This window comes from Notolepis coatsorum, assembly GCF_963971535.1.
Source record: "Notolepis coatsorum genome assembly, chromosome: 11".
Lineage (NCBI taxonomy): Eukaryota > Metazoa > Chordata > Actinopteri > Aulopiformes > Paralepididae > Notolepis > Notolepis coatsorum.
The window spans coordinates 116481736-116501852 of record NC_140175.1 but is presented as its reverse complement, the minus strand read 5'-3'; the positions used below and the strand labels follow the sequence as shown (position 1 = coordinate 116501852).

At 48.5% G+C, this 20117-nt stretch overlaps 1 protein-coding gene across 1 annotated transcript in view; it reads right to left on the bottom strand.

Annotated features, from left to right (window-relative positions):
* Positions 1-2489: 2489 nt before the first annotated feature.
* Positions 2490-20117, bottom strand: part of LOC311237249 (C-C chemokine receptor type 4-like) — a gene marked incomplete at both ends in the record, with an annotated part of 37932 nt that continues 20304 nt past the window's right edge. The window contains one exon of the mRNA XM_084325056.1: positions 2490-3382. Within this exon, the coding sequence (XP_084181182.1) occupies positions 2490-3382 (893 nt within the window). The remainder of the gene's footprint in view (positions 3383-20117) is intronic.

Below are 20117 nucleotides of genomic sequence, written 5' to 3'. Positions count from 1 at the left end.
CAGTACGGCTCAATAGCCTCGCCGACAAGTTAAATGCATAATCTATAGGCACATTTTAAGTCCCTCATTACCCCAAGCAATCAGATTATATTTCTTTAAATGTGCTGCTGGCAGTAGGCTTAATGGAATGAATAATCAAATGAGATCTTGCTAGCGAAAATAATTAGTTCAACTCTTTCAGAATAAGGATAAAAACAAGCCCAAATAGTATATCTAATTGATACGAATTATATTATGAGGATATCTGTACTGTATGTGCTTAGGTATTATGTACTATATAAATACATGGTTCCCAAAGAGAGGTTGGAGGGAGGCTTGCACGCAGTTACACTATTAATCAGGTTTTAATCTGTTTCGGACATAAACCATACATGCATGGAATTGATTACCCTTTGGTTTATACCAGTGACACCTCATGTTCATCATCAGATAACAGTGCTTGAAAAGATAAATGCATTTTCTCAAATTCATTCATCAAAAACGTCAAAGGCTCATTCAATTTATCAAGTCACGTCACGTCATCAAATCCATCAAACAGCGCATCTCCTCATATATTTTAAACCCAGTTACAATATCACAATAACGTGTGACACTGTCACAGTGACAGTGATACAATTAAACACTCCACAGATTCAGATTCCTCATAATTCATATCCACAATCCGCGCATAGATGCTTCATATGCTTGAATGAAACACAATCCGGGCGCTCCGTTAAGCAAATACACAGCGAAGAATATGAAACTAATCAGAGCCAAACGCCCGTTTCATTCATTAAAAATATCCCTGCAGGATTCACATTTGCAATGATCCGTTTAGTCCGTTATTAAAATAACTGTGTGTCGCGAGCGCCGTATCCGTATAACTATGACGTGCATTATTTAGGACAAAGTAAATTTAGTATCAGCATTATAGGTCTATTATTTTACATTTCAAAAGCCCCCTCTAGGAAAACGAAGCACAAAAACATAATTCAGAATGGTATAATGGGATGTAGACTGTGATAATTATTTCAGGAAGCAAGCTGGCCTTTCTTTGCGAGGGTGTGGCCATGGTTCATCCAGCTAACTTAACTAAACCCTGCTCCGGAGCAGGTTCAAACTTTCTGATCTGTTACCAATAGCGACTTAGAAAATCCGACGTCGGGGAACGGAAATGTCTGGCTTAAGTCAAGTTATGCTGAAAATTATCCGGCTAACTCAGTTAGCCAGGTACGGGGAATAGGGCCCTGGTGATTATGGGTAGGCTCAAGTTAAATAATTATGTTGCCAATCACATCCTGATCCCGCCGCATAGCATAATAAATTTTTTGTAAACATCTGCATTCCGAATGTATGTATGCTTTGTAGCGAACACCAGAACGCTATTTTTTGTTAAATTTCAAAAAGCTAAATGGATATACAGTATTTTTCCAAGGCAAAATATAAACAAAGTAATTCAGAAGCTGCCAGCAGCAGCACCAGGTACCGCACCCCTGCAGCCACAGCGAGCCCTGCCCCTGGGCATAACACTGGATCACCTGAGGCTATTGCTTTATCTTGGCAAACAAGGGCTTGCTCTACGAGGGCATGATGAGAGTCAGAGTTCATCAAATCGTGGACACTTTTTAGAGCTACTGTATGTACATTGTTTTCAAAGCATGATGAGATACAAATTACGAAAAACGTTTCCTTCATTGCCCGTCGGCACCGCAACTTGTGAACGGTCTTTCTCAGCAATGAGGTGCATCCGAAACTGGCTAAGAACAACAATGTGCGCCAGGAGAGACAGTCAACTCTGAGTCTACTTCACATTGTGACAAACACTGCTTCACATTGTGACAAACTTAAAATATCAAATGGGTCTCATTCACCAACAGACTTACGACAAAAAGGGCTTTCTCTTAGGGCCATTTGAGACCTTTTCGGGCAAGACATGAATATAGACAATATATTATAAAATAATATTAATTATATATGTTTTATTGGGACGGTTGGTGAATCCCAAAATCTGCCCGAAAAGGTCTCAAATGGCCCTAAGAGAAAGCCCTTTTTGTCATAAGTCCGTTGGAGAATGAGACCCATTGATGCCAAGACGAAACGCCGCATATTGCTGCATTAAGGTAAGACAATGGTTAATCATATTGGATGCCTTAATTTGAACACTTAATTTGCACTATATATTAAATGAGTTGGGGTCACCGTAGTAGCGTAGTGGGTGTGTGTATTGTATGAATTCAGAACCATGGACAGTGCCGTTTGCAGGTGCACGCTCACGCAACTTCCAACTATAGCCTCGCTCTAGTTAGGACTGTTAATCACTATTATCATTACTACTTGCACTTCCATGTTCTATTATTATTACTACCTATCCTACCTGTATTTCTATTACCCTGCCCATACCTGTACCCCCCCCCCACCTCCCCCAATGCCGCTATGACACTTGAATCCCCCCCCCGAGGGGATCAATAAAGGAACACCACCGGGAAGTGGGCTTTCCTATTCCATTCGCCCTACATGTTAAAAGTGGAGGTGGACTTCCCGGAGCTCCTCCATGTCGAGCTCTCCGTCCGGTCCCTGGCGGAGGCGGCGAAGAGGCACCTAGGCGCCCAGCTCCTCAGCATCTTGACGACGCGCTGCATGAACTTCTGTCCCGCGAAGGCGTAGATCACAGGGTTCAGGCAGCAGTGAACAAACGCGATGGTCTCTGTGACTAGTATGGCCAGTTTCATGCCCTCCCCCTCGCCCGGCGAGTACACCCCCCGCGACTGCAGGAAGAGCAGGAAGACCACGACGTTGTACGGCGTCCAGAAGCAGAAGAAGGCGGCGACGACGGCGACAATCAGCTTGATGGCGCGGTGCCTCTTGGTGCTCCTGAGGGCTAGCAGCCTGACGAAGATCATGGAGTAGCAGAACACCATCACCAGCAGGGGAACCAGGAAGCCTAGGATGTTCATCTCCAGACGGTCGAACTCTTCCCAGTGGCTGCCCTCGGGATAGAGGGGTTTGCACACAGAGCGTCCACCCGTGCTCACCTCCTGCGTGAAGATGAGGGTGGGCAGGGAGACGAGGAGGCTCAGCGTCCACACCGACACGGACAGGGCGATGCCCAGCCCCACTGTGCGGTGGCGCGCCGAGGTATGAGCGTGCACGATGACGGCGTAGCGGTCCAGCGTCATGGCGACCATGAAGAAGATGCTGCCGTAGAAGCCGAGTTTGTAGATCACCTCGGTGAGGCGGCACAGGAAGTCTCCGAAGACCCACGAGAGGACGGCGGCGTAGTGGGCGAGGAAGGGCAGCGAGAAGATGAAGAGGAGGTCGGCGAGGGCCAGGTTGAGGAGGCAGATGTCCGTCAGGTTGGTCTGCTTGCGGTGTTTCGCCAGAACGCACACCACCAGGCTGTTACCTAGGAGGGCGTGATAAGAAGTAGTTTAAGTGATTTTCTCATCTAGATCGCATTCGTGTCTCTGAACTGAATTTAATGTAACGTATATTATAACCATCTGCACGGTTGCTTACACTGTTTATTTGTCCTCATATTTTTATACTCAGTTAATTATACTGTTTACACTGTTTATTTTTCTCATGTTTTTATATTCAGATCTAATTGTATTGCCTACATTTATGTATTTATTCTATTACCCTGCCCATACCTGTACCTCCCCTCCCCCATGCTGCTATGACGCCCGGTCACCACACACACATTATAATTATAAGTGAAAAATGTTTTTCCTTTGTTTCCCCCTTGGTACCCACTAGGTAACAAAGTCCCTTAACTTTACACTTTAATACACTTTAAAATAACCGTATTATTAAATAAGAGTTAAGATAAATTAAGAAAGAAAATAAGTAGAATTGTGCATGGACTACGCAGGAATCCAAAACTCTGGATGACGAGTGAGGTCCTCTTTAACTTTCCGATGGCCCGCCCTTGGCCGTGATGGACACGTCACAGAACATTTTACCGTTGTCTGTCAGCGTCCCATTGTTTTAGTATCTCTGAAGCAGCACATCGTTTGAAAGCTAAAATGGCCGCTGTTTGATTGACACTCTGCTTGACCTATTATGTGCTTCCAATCTCGGGTTATAAGACCAAACAGCCAACGAGCGTCAGTTTAGAAAAGGTCTTTCAAAAGAGACCAGACTTATGCATGTGCTACAAATGGTTTAAGAACCGCTTTCAATTTACTTTGGGTTTGCATTCGATAGGCGTTTTATGCTAAATTTGCAGGAATGTTAAGAGGTTAAAAGAAAAGGCTCTGAAGAGAGGCATGAAGGAGCTGAAGGAGGTGAAGGAGCTGAAGGAGCTGAAGGAGCTGAAGGAGCTGAAGGAGCTGAAGGAGGTGAAGGAGGTGAAGGAGCTGAATGAGCTGAAGGAGGTGAAGGAGGTGAAGGAGCTGAAGGAGGTGAAGGAGGTGAAGGAGCTGAAGGAGGTGAAGGAGCTGAAGGAGGTGAAGGAGGTGAAGGAACTGAAGGAGGTGAAGGAGGTGAAGGAGCTGAAGGAGCTGAAGGAGGTGAAGGAGCTGAAGGAGGTGAAGGAGCTGAAGGAGGTGAAGGGGGTGAAGGAGCTGAAGGAGGTGAAGGAGCTGAAGGAGGTGAAGGAGGTGAAGGAGGTGAAGGAGCTGAAGGAAGTGAAGGAGCTGAAGGAGGTGAAGGAGCTGAAGGAGCTGAAGGAGGTGAAGGAGGTGAAGGAGCTGAAGGAAGTGAAGGAGCTGAAGGAGGTGAAGGAGCTGAAGGAAGTGAAGGAGCTGAAGGAGCTGAAGGAGCTGAAGGAGGTGAAGGAGGTGAAGGAGCTGAAGGAAGTGAAGGAGCTGAAGGAGCTGAAGGAGGTGAAGGATGAATGAATGAATGACTTTATTTGACAATATAAAAAATAAACATGTGACAGAAAGCACAGTCAGGATATACTGCCAAGGATGAAACACAAAAAAGCTAGAGCGTATTTCCATTGTGGTCCTTGTAGGGGAGTGTGATGCTTAGACATGCATCATACAAAACATGACATCACAACACATCACATATACCATTTTACATTTATATACATAACAGACTCATACAACATGCAAGGGTGCCTTAAGCTAAGTGTCTAGATTAAAGTATAGTCCCTTTTGAGCCACCTCCTAATAGACAGTCTCCTCACCACCGCATGTATATATTCCCTCCCCGCCGTATGTATATTTCCCTCCCACCCACCCACCCCCTCCTAATGTACAGTCCCCTCCCCATCATATGTATATACTCTGTCAGGATCTAGGGGTAACAGTACTGTATATTTGAATACCGTTATGTCACAAATGTATCAGTACTAAATACCTATATGTCCCTATGCCATAAATGTCATGTATGTTGTGTATATCATAAATGTCTATATGAATTGAAAATGGGGGACCCTGATGGAAACAAGACAAACGTCTTTCTCAGGTCTGCATCCCCTTAACAATTGTATGTATTGAGCCGTACTGTATTGTACCCATTCTGCAATCTGTTAAATAAAGTTTTCATTCATTCATTCATTCATTCATTCATGTCTTCAGGCTGGACTTGAATCGAATGGCATTGTCTACGATTTTCAGGTCACTGGGCAGACTGTTCCAATAGACAGCTGCTGAATACAGAAATGACTTCTTCGCCATACAGCTCCTGAATCTGACAGGCACAAAGTCAGTTGAGCTGCGCCTAGTTGGGTATGCATGGGTGTCCCTGATTCGGTTGAAGTAGTTGTTGAAGTACACTGGCACTACCCCGTGCACTATTCTGTGAACTAGGCACATCCCTATCTGGTTTACTCTGTCTTCCACCTTAAGCCATCTCATGATCTCAAGGTGTGATGGGTCTAGGTGGGTTCGGGCAGGTAGCCTTAGTATTACCCTGATTAGCTTGTTTTGTGATGTCTGTAGTTTTATTTTCTGACTTTTGGGGGCACTGTTGTACCAGGAGCCACACGCATAGTCATAGTGACACTGTATGAGTGCTCCAGCAAGAATCTTCATCGCTGACCGAAATGAATGATTCTGGCTAGTCCTGTTATTGATCTTTGTAAGTGCTTGGTGAGCCATGCTTTCCCCTGATAAGCTGAAGGAGCTGAAGGAGCTGAAGGAGGTGAAGGAGCTGAAGGAGCTGAAGGAGGTGAAGGAGGTGAAGGAGCTGAAGGAGCTGAAGGATGTGAAGGAGGTGAAGGAGGTGAAGGAGCTGAAGGAGCTGAAGGAGGTGAAGGAGCTGAAGGAGCTGAAGGAGCTGAAGGAGGTGAAGGAGCCGAAGGAGCTGAAGGAGGTGAAGGAGGTGAAGGAACTGAAGGAGGTGAAGGAGCTGAAGGAGCTGAAGGAGGTGAAGGAGGTGAAGGAGGTGAAGGAGCTGAAGGAACTGAAGGAGCTGAAGGAGCTGAAGGAGCTGAAGGAGGTGAAGGAGGTGAAGGAGCTGAAGGAGGTGAAGGAGGTGAAGGAGGTGAAGGAGGTGACCTGAAGAGAGGCATGAAGGATCTCTCTTTCTCTCTCTCTCTCTTTCTCTCTCTCTCTCTCTCTCTCTCTCTCTCTCTCTCTCTCTCTCTCTCTCTCTCTCTCTCTCTCTCTCTCTCTCTCTCTCTCTCTCTCTCTCTCTCTCTCTCTCTCTCTCTCTCCTCTCTCTCCTCTCTCAAATCTATAAATATGGCAGCACAATGTTTCTTTTTGTCTAATGTAGAAACTATATCATTTATAACTAAAGTGGTAGCTGAGATTGTACAGTGGTTGGCTCTGAAACCAGATTGATGGGGGCTTAGAAGAGAGTTTGAGTTTGTTATGTACTAGTGATTCCAGGATTTTAGCTAAGCAGGACAACTTAGGAAATTGGACCATAATTGTTCAGGTCAGTTCTGTCTCCACCTTTATGCAAAGGAGAGACATTGGCCGTTTTCCAAATACTGGGAACTGTGCCTGTTGAGATTAAAAAGATATGTTATTTTCTCTGTGATTACTGGAGCAGCTCATTTAAAGGAAAACTCTGTGCATGCAGTAGGAGTAGGAAGACGTTGGGAACTAGGCTAATGGAGGAACCTACTCCCAGTGACTGACGCTAAGCTAGGCTAACGGTGCACGTCTTCCTACTCCTACTGCATGCACAGAGAAGAAAAGGGTATGTATCTTAACACTCCAACATTTTGGGAACCCTGGAGTTAGACAAGAAGATGCATACCTTTTTCTTCTCTGTGCATGCGGTAGGAGTAGGAAGACGTTTGGAACTAGGCTAATGGAGGAACCTACTTCCAGTGACTGGCGCTAAGCTAGGCTAACGGTGCTTGTCTTCCTACTCCTACTGCATGCACAGAGAAGAAAAAGGGTATGTATTTTCTTGTCTAACTCCAGAGTAGATGCCAAATAAGCTAATTTCCCAAAATGTTGGAGTTTTCCTTTAAGAAAGAAAGGGTCCAAGTTGTCCTCCCCAGTCGACTTTCTGGTATCAATAGACACCAACATATTAAAAACTGCATTAGGAGTATAGGCTCAAGGAGAAATGTGGTGGCAGGCCCTACATTCTACTCATAGCTGATCATAGCAGTCACCACTTCATTAGACGAATAGTCAGCTTGGGCAACATGGCTGTTGAAGAAGGCTACCTTCAGTTATCAAGCAGTCATTATATTTTTACCTCTGTATGCAAGGAAATGGTAGCCTTGGTTTTACTAGAATTGAATGCTTTCCAAAATGTTGTTGGATCTGAGTATGAACTAAATAATAGTATTTAAATAATTAGCATTTTTGACAGACGATGTACATTTGTTTCTAATCTGTCTATGAATGAATGAATGAATGAAAACGTTTTTTTTTTTTTTTATATGTCTGTTTATTGGGTTTTTTTCCAGTGCAACCAACATTTACAAATTATATGTACCTGAAAATGTTCTATTTGAAACACAAAAACAGAATACAAAGAACAGCAGACATCAAGACAAAGTGACATGCAGAGAAAAAAAAAAAAAAAAAAAAAGACAGTTTCAGAGGGAGATTATAGTGTTGGTAATAAGAAATATATAAAAGAAAAAGATATATAGATAATAATAATCATAATAAAATAAAAATAAAGTAAATAATAATAATTAAAAAATAAAAAGTAAATTAGTTTTATTTTTTAAATAAGGCGATACCTTTGAAAAAGTGAGTACAGCAATTCATAGGTCAACCAACTCTGGTATTGATTTGGTGCATCAAAGGAGAAAGTTTGAAGGGGAGGGATGGGTGAGTAGTGTACCAAGGGTATTGTGTGAGTGAGTATCAGTCTGGGACTATGGGAAGGTGGGTCCTCTCAACATAGGAAAAGAAGGGAGCCCACATAGAAAATAACTTGTCTGTAGATCCTCGGAGTGTGTGTCGGATTTTTTCTAGTTTAATACAGTTAAGAATAGATTTAATCCAAAGGGCATGGGAAGGGGGTGAGGAGGATTTCCACTGAAGTAGGATTAACCGTCTCGCTAACAAAGTAACAAAGGCCAAAACCTCTTTGTTAGTATTTGTCAGTTGTAATAAGGGTGAGGAAACACCAAATAGCGCAGTCAAAGGATTTGGTTCCACCTGAGTGCTGCATATTTCAGAGAGTGTATTGAATATGTTTTTCCAAAGGTCCACTAGGGATGGACAGCTCCAAAACATGTGCACATGGTTTGCTGGGGACCGATTACATCGTGGACAGTTAGGTTTCACACTTTTGTAAATTCTGGATAGTCTCATTGGAGTCCAGTGAGCTCGGTGGATGATTTTGCATTGGATGAAAACTTTATTTAACAGATTGCAGAATGGGTACAATACAGTACGGCTCAATACACACAATTGTTAAGCGGATGCAGACCAGAGAAAGACGTTTGTCTTGTTTACATCAGGGTCCCCCATTTTCAATTCATAGTGTAGTCTAAAAGATAACCAATGGGATGGATCCCCAGAGCGTCTAGCTAGAGCCCAGGCTCTATTCCTTTCTTTGAATAGCAATGATAGCTCAGGTGTAAACCAAGGGGTTGACCTATCCTTCACTCTGAATGTCTTAAAAAATGGTGCATGTTTATCAATGATTGATAGGAGAGTTTAAGGTCTAAGTCTAAGGCCAATTCTACATCCGGAATTTCAGAAGTACATGAGATGTCACTGTTGAGTAGATCAAATAGGAAAGCTTGATCACTGAAATGTTTTAGATTTATTTTTATAATATTGTGTGATTTTGTTTTCTTTAGCTTAGTATTCCTGATGCAGGCTGTTGGGCCATTCCTGATTCCTAAATCAAAAACTCCACTAGCAATGATCCTGTCTAATCTATTGGAGACAATTAAATCAATTCAAGTAGATTTTGAGTTATTTCTTTGGGTTTGGCCTAGTTGGTTCAGTAACGATAGGTTATGACTATAACCAAGTTCTGTTAGTTAGGGGCGATGCTTGGCATCACTACTGCACTATCTCGCGTACGTGCACGCGTACTGAATAAACCACAAATGTACCTCTAATACCAGTATTAGTCTGACCACACCCCTCATCAGCTTACCTTCATAAGCAGGTGTGTGGTCACCTGCTCTCCTCCTTCCCAAGCTTTCACCACAAGGTGAGGACAAAGGCTGCAGCGGCCGTCTGATGCCAAGCATCGCCCCTAACTAACAGAACTTGGTTATAGTCATAACCTATCGTTCTGTATCGTTAGTGGCTTAGCTTGGCATCACTACTGCACAAGGGAGGCCAAGCGGAGCCACTTGGCTGACAAATACACCCCGCTGACAGCCCCCCAAAACCATCAGAACAGGGAGGGCCGAGCCCCCCCGACCCCCCCTAATGGAGGGTATCCCCCCTATTAGAGGCTTCACGGGAAGGCGACGGACCCGACCGTGCGAAGAGGCACTCAAGCAACTTAACGCACAGGGTGAGCAGACCGTGGCTTGACCCCACGACTACACACACGCACAACCCGCATGCCACCCGGGAACGAACGGAGGAACAACCTCGTTACTGCCCCCAGAATCACGGGGCCAAGGGCAAACCCAACCCTGTGGCAAGGCCGTAGCAGCGGAGCGCGAAGGAAGACCCAGACCCACCAAAAGGACTGGACTCCCTGGAATGGGGGCCCGGAGAAGTCCATGATGCCAGCATCAAGACCCCACCAGGTGGGCACGTAGTGCCCCGCCCCCCACATCGCCAGCGTATTCGGACAAAGGCCCCTCAGTTACTGCACCTGGTATTCCCAGGCGGAATCCCATCCAAGTACTAACCAGGCCAGAACCTGCTTAGCTTCCGAGATCGGATGAGATCGGGCGTGTTCAGGTTGGTATGGCCGTAAGCCGAGCGGGCCCCGTCCCCCCAATAGTACACCGCCTGGCACACTGACCCTGCAGAACAGGCAGTCAGCATGGCCGTAAGCACACAAAAAGGTTAACCAACGGAAGCAGGCAGCGCACCGGGGAAAAACCAGGCAACAGGCTGTTAACCCTAGCATGGAGACTGCGGACGAGACAGGCGCCAGAGGGGACAGCTGAACACAGCCGCCCCGGCGGAAGGAGCGTAAGCTGGCGGTGTTGCATGACCAAGCCTCCATTTAAAAAACCCCACCCAGAGGGGTCGAGGCAGAGAAGGCTGACACGATTGGCAGACGTCATGCACGTGCAGGGGCACCCTCAAACGGTGAACCCGGGAGTTGACACTGCTCCAACACACCAGGGAATCAACCACCTCGGTGTTACCCAATGCGGTGGTTGTTCCTATAACCCCTCAAGAAAAAACTCCAAAACACACCTGCGGGCATACACCGGCTATACCGCAGTACAAGTGTTTCAGTTTCCAAAAAGGGTTAACCCAGGCCTACGGGTCGCAAACATCACTTCGGACTGGGCCTGGCGGTACGGGAAGCACAGGGTCACCAGAGGAGGTCAAAAAACCACACCCACAGGCCCCTCTTCGCCATGCGTGAGAGAGGAGCGAAAAATAATGGAGAACCAGCCCCTAAGCACACCGTACCTGGTATTCCCCGGCGGTCTCCCAACCAAGTACTAACCAGGACCAACCTGTGTAGCGGCCGAGATCCGACGAGATCGAGCGCGTACAGAATGGCATGGCTGTAAGCCATGACGACAGTGCTGAGTAAAAACATACCCAACCAGGGTCTCCATAGCGCTTAACCCTGTGACACCCAGACCGACCCGGCATTTTTCCCCCTGAAAAAAGCCCAAGTCCCTCAGGGTACCAGAACAGCAGATCTGCATCCCCGGCGGACAACGGGTTCAACTGATCTGGACCAGCGTGACCAGAACCAGTCCCGTGCCCCAACCAAGCCGACATGCCTACTCCAGGAGAAGGGCAGATATGCGTGTTGATCTTAACATGAAAAGAAGGCGCCACCCAGACGTTCGGACGAACCGCGCCTGGTGGCCCACCCCAAGGGCGTGAGACCCCACTACATATGTTCAGATCCATCCCGTCATCATCCCCCAGACATGAACGAGAATCCGTCGACAACCCACCCAGGTCATGGGATGTGGTCGTCGGAAGAGGAAAAACCCCCATCTCAGTTGCTTTATAAAAACGCTGTTTCAACCACAAGCAACCAAGGCGTGCCAGTCAATCGCCTGTTTACAGCGAGCTAGCACTATACGTGCGTCGGGACACACCCCCATCAATGAACAGGCTATTTAGACCTGTCATTGAATCCCCAAGGCGCCCAGGGGAACGACAAGAGGGGTGTGACACTCCCTAACTCCAACACTTCTGGAATAGAAAGAAGGAAGCATCAACAGTATGTATCCCAGTCTACACAGCCGGGGTAAAAAATGTTCACATTTTTACATCCCACCACCCTCCCATAGGAAAGAGACGGGGATCCCCAGAGAGACTTCCCACGCGAGCTGTACAGATTGAAAAGAATATATTGCACCTTGAGCCATGTAAAAAACTGGTTTTAGGGCCTCCGGGGAAGAGGCACTGAACCCATACACACTCAATAAACGAATTGAATCGAATATACATACAATAGAAAAGGACCCTTCTAGAGGGTCCACTCACTTTGACAATCTGAGGAGGAAGGCTCTGTACTCTGATGGAGGCTTCCTCACATGGAAGAAGGAGTCCGAACTCACAGAAGGCCTGAATAGGCGCTTGGTGAGGAGGAGCCCTGACCACCCCCCCTGAAAACAGATCCATCACATGGACCTGAACAGCACACGGAAGTCCTACCAACAGAGACGCGCACGGTGACGTACTCTATGGCGGGGGAATTCCTGCGGTGCACACGCCCAATATACCAGGCCGTGGGACCAGGAACCCCCCCCCCCACCCCCGTAACGTGCCGAACCGCCACGTGACGGGAACCTTGACGGACAGGGGGTGTACCCCTGACCGACAGAACAATGGGGAGAGGAAAGGTTACCAGTTCACCCCTTTACGACCCCACACCCATGATACGACGTAACGACAAAAAGAGAATATGACACAGCCATAGTCAGCTCTATGAAGCGTTTCACAGCTCCACACAGCGCATGAGCTAACCTGCTATCTGATTTTTACTAAGGAAAAACACAGAATAGAGAGGGCTCTAAGAACCCCGGTCCAACATACACATGTGCTTCTGTGGCCAGTACAACCCAGTTGTAGGTCACATGACACACACAACCCATCATCACCTACAAAAAATGGCAAAAACACTCAACAGAGGAACGCCGTTTTTTTCACAATGAGAGAATACATCATTCTTGAGTAGTATCGACCACAGGCCTTGCTAAGCACACATGACAGCAACCAAACCAATTTCCCTTTAGGAAATAAGTTTCTCCAGCTGATTTAGCACAACCTCAGCAATCAAGCTAAGAGTTACATCGTATCCCTACCACACAAAAGACACAATTAATGCACAACATGTCTGATAGGAGGTGATAAAGTCCCCAGGGAACCGGGGGGGAAAACACAATCCTCCTATTTTACCCTCAATACGGCCAGTTAAAACAGGAAAACCTGTTAATGTGTGAACACACTGTTCATTGTCATTACAGTCTGAGAAAGAACATTCTTTTACTCACTTGTCACCAAGCATAGCTTCATAGGTTAGTTGCCTTAGTAGTGAGTACACGGTACACATAAACACCATGATGTTTCTCACACAACAACCAGATCAATACATCACGATCTGCACGGAGAAGCTAACTGCCAGTGACAAAAACAGCTCACACATAACCCGCAACGTATCCTAAATGCATTGCAACAACACACGTTTTGGGAAAAAACACCGTTATTCACAATACATTTAGCAAAGTAAAACCAGAAGACGTGTTATGAGGTCTGGCCAACCCCGTTCCTACCCGGAACGCAGATCAGCGAAGTGCAGTCACAAGACACCGTAGAACACAGCCGTCCTGTGTTGTTCGATCCGGGCAGCGTCGCCGCTCCAACCAGTCGCTACAGTCCTCTTTGTTGACGCAATCCCCGTCCAGGCTCAGGGCAGGGTCGACGAAACATCCCCTGTCAAGGATGACGTTGCGGTCAAGAGTGTAAAACATGTTAAAATCAAAGCACGTTCAACAGAATAGCATCAAGCTAACGGCGATCAGAAGCGAGCTCCCGGCGGCGCGCGAGAAGCTAAGCTACCCCGCGCCAGCCATGGCCATAGCAGCAAGCTAACGTTACCTAGCGACCACGACATGCTAGCCCTGCAGCTAACAGCTGACTGGCTAATAGTAGGCCTTAAGCAGGCCATGCAGCGATCCAGCAGGCTAACGCAGCAGTTAACAGCTGACTGGCTAACCGTAAGCTATGAACATGTAAACAATGACATAACACTCACCCAGACAGGCCGCCGTTCTGAACCTCTCCTCACTTTTTAAGAGAAAAGAGAAAACAAGACGTCAACACCGCTTCACAACGGTGACTCTACCACATCCGGCGGAATCAGCACAGTACCAACTGGCCTGTATAGCTGACTTTGAACATGAATCTGCCGCTATCGCACATTACATGCACATATCCCCTCGTGAAGGAATACTCTCATTTGGATATGAAAGATGGGGTCTTAACACGGTGACAGAGAGAATCCACTCGTCCAGAACACACAGGGATCACCAGTGTCAATGGTCGCGGCCCACTAGTTAAAACTATAATGGTCTCCAGACCAAGGCCTTCTGTCGCCTAGGCGGCTAAACAAAGGACCCTAGCCTGGGGCCGGTTTCCATAAACTTTGTCAAGTAGCCCCCATAGCACTAACAGACAAGTGGAGCCCGCCAGCAAACACTACTCACCCAACCTGGAACGCACCGCTCCTCACAACAGCGGCATGTCCGACAGTTCAGCTGTGGCCTGACAAACACAGCAAGGAACGGCAGTTGAGAAGCATGCAGCGGCGTGCTCCCAATACGAAAACCGGTGGAGGGTTTTTAGAATGATCATCATCTTCTAGACACTCCAGTACGAAGACAATATCGCCGTATTTTCTCGAAAATAGTGAGAGAGAAAATAAAGATATGATGTCAACGTATCCTTGTTTCCCAAGCTGTTCCTAATCCAATTTCTTCCATCATGGTGTCAAGTGTGGGGATCTACCGAGGCACTTCTTCCTTGTGGTGAAAGCGAGAAGGAGGAGAGCAGGTGACCACACACCTGCTTATGAAGGTAAGCTGATGAGGGGTGTGGTCAGACTAATACTGGTATTAGAGGTACATTTGTGGTTTATTCAGTACGCGTGCACGTACGCGAGATAGTGCAGTAGTGATGCCAAGCTAAGCCACTAACGATACAGAACCAATTGGGTTAGGTTTTGGTTTTCACTAACCTCCCTTAGATACCCATAATTACTACCCAGCCAATCTAAATTAAATCACCCATTATGAGCATTTCAGTATCATTCAGGATACAGAGACAAAACATTTGCTATTTTATGGACAGAACTAGCATCAGCCGATGGGGGTCTATACACTCCAATGACAATTAGTGAATAGCTAACAGGGGTACGGCGTCAATCTGCAAGACTGGATAGATGGCAGGAGAAGTTGAATGTTAGAACTGAGACTCCTTTATAGCTGGGATTAAGTTTATCAGGTTTGTACAAATCAAACCATCCAAAAAGAGTCAAAGTGGTAAATTAATCCGTATCCACATGCTGAACAAAGATTTCGCAGCCATTGATCAGCACTGTGAGCGTGGCTGAAGCTTAACCTGTCCTTAACCTAACCATAACTTTAACCCAACCATAACGTAAGGTTATGTATATAACCAAGTTCTATGAATACTGGTGACGCTCAGCGTCATTCTGCACTAACCTCACTTCGTGCACAGCACTGAATAAAAAATCCACAATGTACCTTTACATACCGACATCCGTCTGGCCACACCCCTATCCGCTACCTTCATAAGCAGGTGTGTGGTCACCTACTCGCCTCCTTCAAAAACTTTCACCACAAGGCGAGGTCAAGGGCCGCAGTGGCGTCCTGACGCTGAGCGTCACCAGTATTCATAGAACTTGGTTATATACATAACCTTACGTTCTATATTATACTGGCTTCCGCTCAGTGTCATTCTGCACAACAGGAGCTGAGCGGGAGCCAGAAGCTCGACAAATGTACTCCGCTGAGGCCCCCCACAACCATCAGACCGGAGAGGACCGAGCCCCCCGACCCTCCCTGGAGGACGGGAGGGAGACGGATCCGACCGTGCGAAGAGAAACTCGAGCAACTCAACGCACAGGGTGAGCAAACCGTGGCTTGACCCCACGACTACGCACACGCACAACCCGCATGCCACCAGGGGACGAACGGAAGGAACAACCCTTGTTACTGCCCCCAAAATCACGGGGTCAAGAGCAAACTCAATCCTGTGGCAAGGCCGTAGCAGCGGAGCGCGAAGGAAGACCCAGACCCACTGAAGGGACTGGATCCCCTGGAAAAAGGGGGCCCGGAGAGGTCAATGACGCCAAGCATCAAGACCTCACCAGGCGGTCACTTAGGGACACCGCCCCCCACATCGCCAGCGTATTCGGACAGGGCCCCTCCAAGAGCAGGCCCTTCCCCCCACTAGTACGCCACCTGGCACACTGACCCTGCAACACAGGCAGTCAGCATGGCCGTAACTTGAAGCACTCAAAAGGCTAACCATAATGGAAGCAGGCAGCGCACCGGGAAGACGACCCCAGAGGGGTCGATCCCTTAAACCAGGCAGCAGGCTTTCGACCCGAGCCTGGAGCACTGCGGACGAGACAGGCGCCAAAGGGGTCAACTGAAAACAGCACCCCGGCGGAAGGGGCGTATGCTGGCATTGTTGCGCACCATGACAAAGCCTCCACCAAAAAAAAAACTCCCAGAGGGGTCGAGGCAGAGAAGGCTGACACGATTGGCAGACGTCATGAACGTGCAGGGGCACACTCAACCGGGTAACCCGGGAGTTGACTCTGCTCCAACACACCAGGGAATCAACCACCCTCTTGATACCACAGGCGGTGGTTGTTCCTATAACCCCTCAAGAAAAAACTCCAAAACACACCTGCGGGTATACACCGGCTACACCGCAGTACAAGTGTTTCAGTTTTCAAAAAAGGGTTATTCCAGGCCTACGGGTCGACGAAACACAACTTCGGACCGGGCCCGGCGGCTCGGGAAGCACACAGGGCTACCAGAGGAGGTCCAGAAGACCACCCCAACAGCCCCCTCTTCGCCATGCGTGAGAGAGGAGCGAAAATAATGGAGAACCAGCCCCTTTATGATAGCGCAGGGTACAACATGTACCCAACAAAGGGTCTCCATAACGCCCAACCTTGTGACACCCGGGCCGACTCTGCATTTTCCCCCCCGAAAGAAGCACAAGTACCTCAGGGTACCAGAACAGCAGATCTGCGTCCCCGGCGGACAACGGGTTTAACTGACCTGGACCAGTGCGACCAGAACCAGTCCCGTGCCCTAACCACGCCGACATCCCCACTCCAGGAGAGGGGGTAGGCATGCGTGTCGATCTAAAACATGAAAAGAGAGCGCCACCCAGACGGTCCCATTTATACCGCGCTCAGTGGCCCACCCCAAGGGCGTGAGACCCCTCTACCTATGTTCTGATCTATTCTGTTAACATCCCCCAGATATGAACGAGAATCCGTCGAGACCCAGTAACAGCCGCTCGGAAGAGGAAAAAATCCCCCATCCCAGTTGCCCTATAAAAACGCTGTTTTAATAACAAGCAACCAAGGCGTACTAGCCTCCTGCGTGATTCTTATCAGAAAACACCCCGAGCCAGCACTATGTACGCGTCGAGACCCAAACACATCAATGGATAGTCTAACCAGACACCAGACATTGGTCCTTCAAGTCGCCTGGGAGAACGACAAGGAGTTGTCGTGCTTCATATTCTTCACTCTTTTTATTATTAAAAAGAAAGAAACACCGACTGACATGAATCCCACGTGACGCGGCCGAGGGTAAAAATTGTTTACATTCTTACATCCCGCCACCCTCACCACAGAGAGGAGACGGGAATCCTCAGAGAGACTTCCCACGTGAGCCATAGATTGAAAAGTCACGGTAACATTGAGTCATGTGACCAACAGACTCAAGTCACACGTATATCGAGCGTAGTAGAACAGTAAGTTCCTACGTTCTGCCCCGACAACTTGACAATAACAGACCCTACATACGGGTCTGAAAAAACTCACGGAAGCCGTCGTCCAATAGAAACGTGCCTAGTGATGTTTTCTATGACGGGGGGAAACCCATGACTCAACCGCTTGTGATAGGTGCGGAGTCAGGGAAACCCCCCCCCCCCTCCCCCCCGTGCCAAGCTGCCTAAGAGCTTGGCCCTGACCGAATGAAAAGAGAGTCCAAGAAAGTCCAAGGGGGGCAGGTGGCGCACGGAGATTACGTTCGTCACCAACACCAGGAGACACTGGATTCACCTGTTCGAATCCAGCTCCCGGCGTTGCTATCAGCTTGGCTGGCCTCTGACACTGATACAATTGGCTGTATCAGGGGGTGGGAAAGCTGAAGGGTAGGTCCTGGGCGTTGTGGACAGCGACCCCTACAGTTCGGTCGGGGCGCCTGCTCAGCAAGGGTTGGAACTAAGGAGAGATAGTGTGGCCTCCCACACGCTACACTCTCCCCGGTGAGAACCTGCGCGGCCAGGTTGGCCTGCCCCAGGCTGCACATGCGTCGGAGGAAAGCATGTGACAGTCTCCGGTCTCCCGGACCAACAGTAGGGGAAAGTACGCAACAACCAGGAAGGGTTGGATGGGAGAAAAATCGGGAGAAAGGAGGGGAAGAAAGATAAAAAAAAAAAAAAAAAAAAAAACTGACCAATCAGAAGAGGGAAGGAGGGGTTTATGGGTTTATCCGGTATCCCCTCGCAAGCCCAACCCTTGCATACGACAACAACAAACAGCCATATGATACCTTAAGTAGCCAGTATGCTAATGAACAGAGCAAAGCTAATTCAATGCACGCTAGCCACAGACACGTCTGTGAACAGGGTTTATAACAAGGCCAAGTTATGTATGTGTGAACCCGACACCTGTGTCTATGTTGCAAGACACAGAAAATCTGATAGAGAGAGAGTGGCCTGAGCCGCGGTACTTTTTCATAGACGAGCATTACTGCAGACCAACACAATAGTGTTGCGGCTCAATATCACTGTTTAAGCAACAGAGCACACAACTAACCTCTACCTTTATGTTAAGATTCAGGTCGAGGCAGAAAAAACCTTTTTCAACCATGTAAGCTGCAGGCCTTGCTTAAGCTCTAACATGAATGTAGCGACCAACAAGACTTAAAGTCTAGCCCTCCTATCAAACCCATACTAGCGAAAGATTCACACATCGTATCCCCATCATATGTTTGGTGAATAAACACACAGTTTTAGGAGGGACTCTTTATTTTCTATAAACAAATCATATTTGGGCCGGGAAGGGAACAGGGGGGGACCACAGAGGGAAAAAGTTAACTTTCAGCGACGCCTGCCACGAGCCGCTCGGGACTTGCCACCCCGGGGAGCCCCGGAGGGACGGTAAACGATCGGAGGCTGGTCATGACGATCCCTACCGTCACCTCCGGGCGTAGATGGGCCGGCTGCAGTGGCGGATGCGCCCTCTCTCCTCCTGGCCTTCTTTGCCGAAGGTCCAGCAGTGGCGGTGGTAGCAGCGGCGGCTACGGCGGCGGAACCCCGACGACGAGCCTGCCGTCTGACTCCACCGGCGACATCGGGCGGGGGGAAATGAGGCTGGAGCACGGAACGCTCCTCCTGCATCTCCCTGCAGGTTGAGGTCATCAATTGCAGTGCCGACCCGAAAAGTCCAGCATCGGAGAGGGGTGCCGTCAGAAGTGGAGTCCTCTTCTTCTCCGGCACACGCGCCTGCTCCAGCCAAAGGTGGCGCTGGACTAGAGTGGCCAGGGCGAGTACTTTCCCAGCGGCTATGGCCTGCGGCTGGATCAGATGCAGGATGGCTCCTGCCGCCTGGGCAAGCTGATCATGTTGCAAATCAGTCAGCTCCATACCGCCCGTCAGTATCCCGGACATGAATCTCGCCAGCTGCGCGATGTTAGAAGTGGCAGCCAGAGATTGCGTCGCAGAGATAAATGACTGGTCACTCCAGTAAGCCAACCGCCTCGCCGATTTCCCTTGGGGAACCGGCTTCCGTAACGGCTCCCACACCACCTCAGGACAAAGGAGCGCCTATCAAGCCGAGGCACGCCCTCCTTCATGCCTTCTACCAAACCCACCACCCTCGTGACTTGCACGTAGGCGGGGGTGAGGCCCATGATGTGGGAGACCACCTGTCCCTGACGGACGTAGGCCTCCATTGAGGGGAAAAATGGACAGACAACGTCAATCCCTCTCACAGGACTGCGTTGCCATAGATGACCTATGATATTGTCAGGAATAGGAACAGGCAGTGGCTGCGGCAGCGGCACGCCGTTTGCGACTGCCGCCGCCGCCATGAGCTCGGGGAACAAAGCACGCAGTTCCCCCTGCATACTTTCCCCCACCGAGCTGAGCCACATTCTGATGTGGCTGATAGCAGGGCATCCCGCCGCCGAGTCGGAGGTTCTAACCCAACATCTGCGTAAGAGGAATCCCAAGGAGACATCTCACCCCCCTCCAGTGTTACCTGGACGGGCGGCGGACATGTCTCCACCGGGGCGTCGAACAAGAACCCGTCTGCTTCTACCATGTAGTCCTCTGTTTCCATCAGCCATGGAG